The sequence below is a fragment of the Panulirus ornatus genome, chromosome 5, assembly GCF_036320965.1.
Source record: "Panulirus ornatus isolate Po-2019 chromosome 5, ASM3632096v1, whole genome shotgun sequence".
In the NCBI taxonomy this organism is placed as follows: Eukaryota; Metazoa; Arthropoda; class Malacostraca; order Decapoda; family Palinuridae; genus Panulirus; species Panulirus ornatus.
In genome coordinates, this window is record NC_092228.1 from 39,288,248 (window position 1) to 39,300,006 (window position 11,759).

Sequence of the window (11,759 nt, forward strand, 5' to 3'; positions counted from 1 at the left end):
ATTCACATTTACTCTCAGCTTTCTTCTTTCATTCACTTTACCAAACTCAGTCACCAGCTTCGGCAGTTTCTCACCCGAGTCAGCCACCAGCACTGTATCATCAGCGAACAACAAGTGACTCACTTCCCAAGCTCTCTCATCCACAACAGACTGCATACTTGCCCCTCTTTCTAAAACTCTTGCATTCACCTCCCTAACAACCCCATCCATAAACAAATTAAACAACCATGGAGACATCACGCACCCCTGCCGCAAACTAGCATTCACTGAGAACCAATCACTTTCCTTTCTTCCTACACGTACACATGCCTTATGGCCTTGATAAAAACTTTTCACTGCTTCTAACAACTTACCTCCCGCACCATATATTCTTAATACCTTCCACAAAGCATCTCTGTCAACTCTATCATATGCTTCTCCAGGAGAGATCCATAAATGCTACATACAAATCCATGTGTTTATCTAAGTATTTCTCACATTCTCACATACTGAATATTTCAGTAATGTGAATATTTCAGTAAATTTCCTCTGCAGTGTTTCTTGAAATTCTTTTGAATGTAAATTTGATGTTATAAGGAAAAAGAAATGTCTTTTTATCATACTTGTATATATGTCCAGTAAGAATTTAATTAATATTATTGAGAGATGAGGTGAGAGATAATTGATAAACTTCAAAGAGAACAGGAAAATTTCCAAAATGAGGTAAATAGTGGGAGAACAAGAAACCAAGTGGGTGTGACAGTGAGGAAAGTGGATGGGATGTAAAAAAGGGATGGAGTGAGCATTCTGAAGGTCTGGTAAATGTATTGAATGGTAGAGAGGTGGTCATAGTGCATTTGGGATAAGTTGGCATGCAAATAATTTGTTTAGTAGAGAGGAAGTTGGAAAACCTTCTGCAAGATTAAGTATGAGAAAGTGGTTGGAATGGATGGTAGTGCAGTTAAGTTTCCCATAAAAATGGGTGACATTGCTGTTGACTAATTAGTTAGGCTTTTGAATGTTCATAGGGCTTTAGAACATAGAAAGTATGGTTGAAATATATTTGGAATTAAGAATATCAAAGGAGTTAAGAAAGAAATCAGCCAGAGGAGAAAAAGCACATGTAGTGGAGAGGAGGCAGATGGGTCTTCTCTGGGAAGATTGGGTAGATCAAGAGATACCCCCAGTACTCAGAGACCATACAATAATGAAGGAAATATAGGACAAAGAATAGGAAGTAATTCTGGAGCTGAAGAAAAGGACCAGGATAAGTGATTTTCTAACTACCTTTCAGATGCAGTCCCAGATGACAAATATCAACATAAGTGGACAACCCCCAGTGATTGGCCAGGCCCATGGTATAGGAGGAAGCATGACAGGAATGGTCGGTGGGATAGGTGTCAGCAGTGTTCCAGCTGGTGGTGTGAGTGGTGTTGTCTCTCAGCCAATGCCTGGTCCAGTCACCACAAGTGGATTTGGGGTTGGTAACACCACTCTGGCTACCAAGCTTTGGCAATAACTATAGTGTTCATTAGGAAAGTGTATTATCACCTCAGCCAGATTCTGTGGTGCTACACTCTGGACTGTGATGGCATAGGGTAGGCATGGTAACAGGTAAGTGATGAGGAGGCACCTGATAGTCAGTGTTGGGACCAGAAATGGGTTATATTTTAGCAGAGTACCAGTCAACTGCAACAGAATTAACCTCAAGCATGCTAAAGATGGAGGCATGCTGCTTGTGTTCTGCTGTAGTGTAAGATAATTTATTATTTGATCATTTGTTGTTGCCATTTGTTGAATGTATCCAAGATGGGAATTCCTATGCAGTCTTTTCCCTGTTATCCATTAAAGGTAAGGGCCTATTTTGATGTCAAGCCATAATTAGTATGTAGTGGAAGTGTTTCTGATGATAATTTTTCCAGGTATTGTAAAGGAAAAAATATGTAATTCCAAGAATGTTAAGAAATACCAGATATAACTTGATTTATTCAGTGTTACTAACTGGACATACTAGTGTTGCAAATAATATACCTATCGGTATGAGTCTCTCTAATAACCACTTGAGGTAATAGACAGGCTTGTCTGGTGTATGATGTGTTCCATAAATGTAATTTTGCCTTAGGTCTGTCAGTTGGATGAAAAAAACGTTTGCCCATATTATTCCTTCACAGATGTTAGATAATCCTTTGCGGTCTTGATATATTCCTTAAATCAGTCAAGAATGATGGAAACTAAATACTCACTTGTAGACTCTTGTGTGTACTTTTCTCAGCTTTGCACTTAATTCTGAGGATGATATGATGAATTAAGGAAGTGATGGAACATAGCACTGCAAAGTGGGTAATAGGGAAAGTTCTGTATTTTATCTGCTTGTCTTGGGAATGCTTGGATGAGATGGTTTCAGCATTATTGTTATCCAGTTTAAACTTTGAAGCCTTATGAAGAAATTAGTTTTAAAGATAGGCATTTTGTAATTGACATTATTTTATGATGAACAGTTTGCCAAGAATTCACTTTTTCTCTTCAGCTAGGCTTTGTATGTATCCCAGCTTGAGGGAATTATCAGACAGTACTGATACATATTTTTATTGTTCGCGCACTCTCCAAGTGGTATAATATTGTAACTGTTTTATTGTTGTGGCACTGGCAGTTCTTCCAGACCCATACAAGAACTTAAGTTTTCTGCTCCTGAGGATTCATGTGGGAGTCACAGTTATTCTGCATATAAATTATTTGCCCCTGAGGATTCATGTGGGGGTCACAGTTAGTCTGCATATTGCACAGGTATTGATTGTTTGGCAGATTTTCATTGGATCATTGATACAGCTGTTGTTAAATCCAACATCTGTTGAATTAAGGAGTCGAAGGGCACTTTTTCCCCAATTCATAAAGTCTTAGTTGAGAATGGTAAAGTTTGGTTTATTTCTCCATGAAATTTCAACCCCAGAAAATTTTACTCTATCAACTCAGGTGTCAGAAAATAGATGCCTTCCCACAAAAATAAGAAAAATGCATTAAGGGAAAAAAGGTCAATTTTAAGTGAATAAAGCTGAAGGGGAAGAGGTCATTTTCAGGTGAATCACATAAGAACATAAAGTAAGAGATTCCAGTGAGGCCTTTAAGAATTTCCATGGCATGATATTTAGTTTGATGTGACCCTTTAAATGCTCTGATCACATGGATTACAGTTTATTGTAATGATTTTATGATGGAAATTTTTTCTTTTAGTATAATTCTCTGAGCACATGATCATTAACCCTTTCACTTTAGTTTTTCTTATCTTGGTCAGTATCACCTTTCAAATATATAAGTTTGCCTTATTCATCTATCATACTCTTACCTCAACTCATAACTTGCCCTATCATGCATAGTTCAACGGGAAGTTGTAAATATTTGATGATGAGCAATAAATAAACCTCATGAAACTAGTGGAAAATGTTAAAACTATTGAGATAGTACATTGAGCAATACTTAGGGCTCCATATGTCATATTTGATGTTTGAAAGTTAAATTGTGAAGTGTATGCATGTATATGTGTGTATGTTCGTATGTGAAAGTTGTATCTTGACTCCACCTGCAGTTGATAATACCATGAGTGAGAGTCACCATCAATAGGGTTGTATCATCAGCAGATGGAGAGAGGTGTTATCAAGAGCTCACCTTTCCTGGCTGTCACCTGGAGCTCAGCCTCGAAGCAGCATGAGCTGCTCATAAGAGGGTCCCAGGGCTACATAAGTAACTTGTGTATGTTGAAGCTTAGATATATACATACTGTATATTTTTTATACTAGGTTGCCACTTCCAACAAAAAATGGCCTTATTTGCACAGGTCCAATCTTTAGTTGTCATGTATATTGCCCTAAAACCAGAGCCTACCATCTACAGCCAAGCCCTTCAGACTTTTACATGGTTTAACTTGACAGCTTCATATGACTTGGTTCAGCCTATTGACAGCATATTGTCCCCCACAACAATCTACATATGTCTTGTTCGTTCTGTCCCATGCATGCCTCACACCCTCATGCCTATTTAGGTCCTAAACTTTCAAACAAAAGTGGCTTTTTAACCTATTGATGGATAGAGTGGTAATAGAGATGAAAGCAAAACTAGAGAAAAGGAGTGTAGAAATGGAGTGTGTTGGTTAGGTATGATGGCTAGTGAACCTGTATGCAGATGGTAGTGTTGTTTTCTGAGAGTGAAGAGATGTTGCAAGTAAAACTAAAGTAATGGTGTCTGAAAAGAAAGAGAGTGAAAATATAGATTTTGCAAAGCCCTGAATCGTGATAGAAGAAAGCATACAGAACTGTTATAGATACTGGGGAGAAAGGCTGGAAGAGGTGACAAAATTTAAGTATTTGGGAGCAATCTTGGTAAGTTTGCTGATATGGGAAGAAATATAAGGGAGAAAGCTGTACTGGATAGAAGAGTCATTGGTCCCTTGATAGAATAATGAATGGTTGAGGTGTAAATATGGAAGTGGAGAAAGGATTGAGACAACATAGTCCTCCCAACTGTAATCTATGCAGCCGAAACATGGTCATGGAATGAGCCACAAAAGTCAAGAATCCTGACTGTAGAATGAGTTATTTGAGAGGAGCATGTTTGATTAAATGGAATGAATAAATTGATTAGAGGGGCGTATCAGAGATTTGGTATGATAGGGAATGCAAAGGGAATTAATTGTGGAATGTTTGAGTGGGTGAAACATAGTACTTTGAGGTGGTTTGGGCTTGTGAAAAGAATGCAAGACAGGTGAGTTTACAAGGAGAGTGTATGATAGTATGATTAAAGGGCTTGGTGTAGTAGAGCACCTGTGACACAGGGAAATTGGAGTGTAAGAATACTGGAGGGAAGGAAATGGGGAAACAATGCATGGTATGGTGTATGTGAGGGTGGCATGTAAAGAAAGGGATAAGTGGAGACTTTCACCACAGCCACTCGCTTGAGATCTCCCAGAAGGAACAGACATCAGAATTATAGAAAAATAGAACTCAAAGCATGTTTCACCCCATCCTTCCTCATTCTCCTGTCTTCCTTCTCTTAAGACATGTATACCCTTTTAGTCAGCCTCTCCTCTTTGTTCATATCCATAATTCTAAACCATTTCAGTAAACCCTCTTCCCCTTTCTCATACATTCTCATTGTATTTATTCACTTATTTCTTACCTTATCATTTTTAATTTGGTCAGCCTTCTTCACACCTCATATTTCCAGCACATCCACCTTCTAAACTTTTTCATCTTGGACCCACACCGTGCATCCATATTTTTTTTTTATGGAGAGTGTGAGTGAGGAAAGGTTGACAAAAAGGATATGTGTCAGAAGTAGAGGGGACAATGAGAGGGAGGAGACTAAACTGGAGATAGTGTATGGATTGAAAAGATTTTTTGATTAATTGGGCCTGAACATGCAGGAAGGTGAAAAGTGTGCATGAGATAAAGTGAATTGGAATGATATGGTACACATTGGTGGACACAATATCAGTGGACTGAACCAGGGCATGTGAAGCGGCCAGTAAAAACGATGGAAAGGTCTGTAGGGCCTGATTGTGGATGGGGCTGTGGTTTGGTGAATTACACAACAGCTAGAGAATGTATGTGAACAAATGCAGTTTTCATCATTTGTTCCCAATGCATCCATGTTGTTAATACTAGAAACTGAACAGGTATGAAAAAATTATGTTTTTTTTTTTTTCATGCATACTCACCATTTCCCATGTGATTGATGTAGCATCAAGAACAGATGACAGAACCTTTGAGGGAAAATTCCTCTCTTGGCTCCTTGATCTGATCCTTGTTTTGGAAAGTAGTAAAGGAAGGGAAGATTTCCCTCCACCTACCCCTGCCCCTCTTAGTTACCTTCTGTGACATGCAGGGAATATATATAGGCAGAATTCTTTCTCCCATCGTATACATATTTTTAGTGGATAGGGGAGAGTAAATTCTACCTTCACATTCCCTACATATCACTGAAGATTACTAAGAGGGGTGAGGGCACGGGGTCGAAAACTCTTCCCTTGTGTTTCAGTTTCTAAAAGATGGAATGGAAAAATATGGTAAGTGAAGAGCACTCTTACTCCTCGAAGGCTCTGCCAGGGATGTGTGGATGTAACCAAGATGAGAAGAAAGGAGAGACTGGGTGTATGTTTAAGGAAAGGAACCTGGATGTTCTGGCTCTTATATGAAACTAAGCTCAAAGATAAGAGGAAGAATGGTTTGGGAATGTCCTAAGGGTACCGTTAGAGGTTAATGTGAAGGTGAGAGCTAAGGAAGATGTAGCACTATTGCTGAAGCTGGAGTTGTGGGAATGTATGAGAAAGTATAAGGAAATGAGCTTCAGACTGATGTATATTGAAATTTAAGTGGATTATGAGAGATAGGTGCTTGTTAGTGCTTAATCACATGGCCTCGAGATTATTGATGAAGAGAAGCAAGTGTTTTAAGAGCAGTTGAGTGAGTGTGTCAGCAATATCAATGGAAGAGACTGGGTGTCAGTGATGGATGATTTAAGTGCAGAAGTTAGTAATTTGGCAAGGTATAATTGGGAGCATAGGGTTTTCAGTACGGTGAATAGAAATAGTGAACAACTTATGTAGTCATGTGCTAAGAAGAAGTTGATGATTAGCAATGCAGGGTTTAAAAAGAACCATACATAAGCATATGTACATGAGTAGGGAAGATGGTTAGAGGGCATTATTGGATTACATACTAATTGATAGGCGTTCAAATAGAGGCTTGCATGTGAATGTTCCAAGAGGTGCAGTAGGTGGTATATCAAATCATTACCTGGTGGTGTTGAGGGTGAAGATATTTAGAGTTTTTAGAAAAGAGGAAATGTTATGGGTGGGGAAATGATTGTGAAAATGAGTGGGCAGGTGAGAAAAGGGAGTGAGTGGTGGGACAATGAAGTAAAGTTGATAGTGAAAAAAAAAACGGGTATATGGGCTTTACTCATGTTGAAGGAGTTCAAGTGATCAGATGTACAAGAGAAAGCAACAGGAATCTGCAAGGAGTGAAGGCTGAAATGCTGAAGAGAAGACTGGACAATTAGCTAAAGATGGTTCTAGATAAACATGATAGAGAGCTGTGCAGTGCATGTGGCTGTAGATAACAGGAAGCTTTCAAAATGAGCGAGGTACACGGTGAGCCCTATGGCGTAATCTCATCAAAGTTACTCGTAGTTAGGTAAGTAATCTCTATTTTCCATGTGTGTGTCTGTGTATATGTATTTCTGAAAAATTTGTACACATATGTGTGGACAGTAGTTAATTGCTGTATTTCTTAGCTTAGTTTAGAAAGTGCATGAACCTTACATAAATACTTCATAACATGGTGTCCTGTTTTTCATTCTCATATAATTTCTTGGGTATGTTTTGGAAAATTATAAATTTCTTCTATATTTTTCAACACAATAAATCTTGTTTTGTAGTACAAGAGATTCCCACTTGAATGCTAGTCATGTGATAAAAGTCATAGATTGAGCTTTTAAGTTTTTCAGAGTAAAGAGAAATAATAATCTCGATACTGTTATTTTGGTTTTCCTTGGACCAACAGTTGAAAGTTGCTTTACAACTTACATTGAAATCATCCTTCGTAAGGTTACTCACATATCATTATAAAGTTGTGTGAAGAGAAATTTTGATAGGTGATAGGAAAATATCCACCATATCTCAGAAAGTGTTTTTCTATTTACAGCACTTAAAAGTGAAAACTCTCAATAATATGTGTGTGATCCCTTCAGTGATTTTGTCTTCATCTTTTTTCCTTCTTCATATTGAGGCTGAATGTTGTCCTGGCACAGATTTTTCAATTATACACTTTAAAAAATGTGTGCAGACTGGTACACTCAAGAGTAGAGAAACACGATTAACAAAAAGTATTATCATTTGTATGTATGGATGAATCCCATCTTGCATTTCATCATGAAGAATTTCAGGGCCGAAACCACTTATCATGGTTTTTTCTGTAAATCATAGCATATATGCACAGAAATCCTTTGAGATTTATACTGGTGATTTCAAGATATGAATTTTATGTACTAGCTTACCTTCACCATTTAAATATATTCTTGGAGGCACTGTTGTTAAGTTTTTTTTATTGTCTAGAAGGATTATTTAATCATTGAACTTTTTGTTTGGTAAATCGTTAGATAGAAGTCAAACAGTGATTATACAACATCATTTGGGGGTTGCTTTCATCTGGTCAGCAAACATATGAGAATAAACTTTGCATAAACACCAAGGCAGTTTTAAGACCATTAAACTTTAAAAGCCATTAAGATTTTTTTTTGTCGAACCCACCTTGTGCCTACCTACCAGCCCTGGTCCTAGAAGACACCTAACATGTATAGACTCCCCTTTCCCCCATTTCTCATTCTTATCCTCCACTTTTGACGATTGGATTCAACCCTGCCCCTCTGGTCTGGACCTAGGCTCACCTCATAGAAGGAGCATATGATTAGATTATATGTAGAGTGGATTAGTAATATTTTTTATAAATCCATAGACCTTTACCTGCTGAGGGTTAACTCACTTTAAAAATCAAGACCTATTTGACTTTCTTGTATATTTACATGTTGATAAGTTAATACCAAAATACAGGCAATTAGTATTCTTATGATTACATGACTTCCAAATGAATCATAATGGTCATAAAAACAAATGACATTCGTTGAATTAAAATTCTTATTTAGTTATTTGCTGTTAAGAGTTGAAATTGGATTTTCATCTGTGTGGCTTAGCAGGTAATATTCTAATTTTCTGAAGTTTGTTTTTTTTCATGATTTAAAGCTGGCATCTCCTACTAGTACATAGATTTAAGAATGTGTCAAAAGATGGTAGTTGCTTGAGGTAGACATGATGAAGCATGAGAGATTTTAATGGGAAACTATAAGAATAGTTATTGAAATCAGTAAATTTAGAAGAATGTTGTATAAGAATATAGACTACTATGCTGAACTGTGAATATGGTCAAAGAAAGAATCATAAATGGATGAAAGGCTTTTTTGTCACTCCTCCCATAACAGTGCTTCCAAGGGCATCTGAGGTTAGTGATCCTACTTCCTTTTACTTAGAGTCATTCTTTCCATTCATGATACATATGGTCTTATTTATGAAAGCTATTTTATCGAATGTTATCATATTTTATATATATGAGTTATTCTACCTGCTATATTGGATGTAATTAAGATTGATGAAAATGGATTGCATAAATTACTAACACCTTCACTGTGTACACTAGAATCTTTCCTTAACAATCTTGATTACTTGACATAATGTATTCCATTACCTCTAGCTTCATTGTGTCTTCAGATCCCCTTGCAGTGTTGTGGATCAGATATATATATAACTTTTGTATCTTTGAAGACTTCTAAAATCTTCATAAAACAAAATATGACCTACTGCGACATTAGGATGAGAAAAACAAGAAAACCAAAACATAAGTTGGAATTCAGTGATAAAAAATTTAAAGAAAGTGGAATTCAAATACTGTACATGTTATTACTATACTGAATTCTTATGGCCACAGTATGGCAGGTAACCAGGTGCTGTTAATGTAAATGTTTATACTCTTCATATCAGATCATGTAGAGATTTAGATAAAGTTAATTACTGTATAGTAAAGAGCACTGCTTACCACTATACAGGCTTTTGCTGTCTTGGGAAGTATCCCATTGCTTGCTCTTTAAGATCTTTCAGTATTTTGGAGGTGATATTTCACTCTGTGATCTTCACTATTGCCAAAAGGTGACTGATTTTATACCAAAGATTTCACAGGAATGAAGAACTTTGAAAGACACCATGTTGTATATATATCTATAGATACATTTTGAAATAAGAAAAGATAATGACTTTCTTTTTACAGCGAGTGTTAGATTGCAAGCGTATGTTCAATTGTTTTGAGTAACTGATACTTAAACTATCTGTACTCAGTGTCATCCAGTTACAAAGTAAGAGTATTTGCTTTTGCTATTACATATTACATTTGTTTTGATGATGGCACATAACTAGGATGATGCAAGGAAGGTTTAGAAGTAACTAGATATGCCTTACAACCTCTTGTTCAGTTTCTTAATATGGATGTGACTGGTCGGAGATAGTACTGAGAGAGCTTTTGGGGCAGTGTATTGGAAACATAATTTGTATATGATGATGAGGAGCCTGGACTTGGATTAATGTATGCCCATACCTCTTATAGTTCATTAGTTATAGATAATGATTATGTTGTTACTAGACTCCACCTGCAGTTGGTTCCACCAAAAGTGAATTATTACCTTCAGTGAGGCTCTATTATTGTCAGTGGATAGAAAGGAGTTTAGTCTCATTGAAGACCTTCTCACTCCAAAGGAGCCCATCATTTTCCCTGTTCTTGCATGGAGAGCACCTTTGAAGCTGTAGGAGCCATATAAAAGGGGGCCTGGGTTGTATAATAATGTTCCAGAATGTACTGGTCATGGTGTCTCTACCGCTTTTCATAAGTGTAATCTGTTTACTGTGAAGGACATTAAAACCAGTATTAAAGCACAGAGCAAATTAAGTACATGGTATTGATTAAGGAATGGAGATTTTTTATTTACTATTTTCTTACTTGATTTGAATTTTACAAGAGGTGCAATTTAGGATGTCCTCATACATATCACGTGTATTAGCTAATTACATTCCAATTACTTTCAGATTATAGTTTTCTTTTAGGGTGTAAGGCTTTCAGGCATGATATTTAACAGTCTGCAGTTTTAATAAGATGAGTGTTTATGTTCATTTTTCACAAAGAATTTCCTCTCAAGAATCAGAATGTATGTACCTATGCACTTCTTTCATCTTAGAAACTTGTGTTCACACTTGAATTTACTAAGATTTATATTGTCAAAAAGGGGAGATATGGCAATAAAGTATGAGGATGATAATAATATTTATTTTTCATATTTTGCTTTGTCGCTGTCTCCTGCTTTTGCGAGGTAGCGCAAGGAAACAGACGAAAGAAATGGCCCAACCCACCCCCTTACACATGTATATACATACACGTCCACACACGCATATCAATATGTACACATATACATACACATACGCAGCCTGGGGCCTGGATGTGGACAGGGAGCTGTGGTTTCAGTGCACCACACATGACAGACTGAGTGCAAATGAATGTGGCCTTTTTTGTAAGTTTTCCTGGTGCCAATTCCCGCATCAGCAAGGTAGCACCAGGAAACAGACGAAGAACGGCTCATCCAATCATATACACAAATATATATATATATACATAAATGCCCATACAAGCACATATACACACGTATACATATCAACATATATATATACACAAACACAGACATAAACATATATACACATGTACGTATTCATACTTGCTTGCCTTCATCCATTCCTGTCGCTACCCCATCACACAGGAAACAGCATCACTAGCCCCCGCTACAGCAAGGTAGCGCCAGGAAACAGACAAAAAAATGCCACAATCATTCACACTCAGTCTCTAGCTGTCATGTGCAATGCACCAAAAACACCGCTCCCTATCCACATCCAGGCCCCAATGACGTTTCAAATGTCCTGGTTCTGTCCATTGACAGCACGTCAACCCTGGTACACCACAACATCCCAATTCACTCCATTCCTTGCACGCCTCTAATCCTCCTGTATGCTTAGGCCCAAAATGCTCAAATTTTTTTCGCTCCATCCTTTCACCTCCAATTTGGTCTCCCACTCCTTCTTCCCTCCACCTCTGACACATATATCCTCTTTGTCAACTTTTCCTCACTCATTCCTTCCATAAGTCAAA

At 37.3% G+C, this 11,759-nt stretch overlaps 1 protein-coding gene across 2 annotated transcripts in view; it reads left to right on the forward strand.

Moving 5' to 3' along the window:
- The window catches only part of LOC139748679 (uncharacterized), a 49,744-nt gene extending 41,491 nt beyond the window's left edge, over positions 1–8,253 (forward strand). The window contains exon 7 of one of the 2 annotated variants that reach the window (XM_071661963.1): positions 1,274–8,253. In XM_071661963.1, coding sequence (XP_071518064.1) covers positions 1,274–1,498 — 225 coding nt within the window. In that variant the 3' untranslated portion in view covers positions 1,499–8,253. The remainder of the gene's footprint in view (positions 1–1,273) is intronic. The other variant, XM_071661964.1, reaches the window with a different exon arrangement.
- Positions 8,254–11,759: the final 3,506 nt, after the last annotated feature.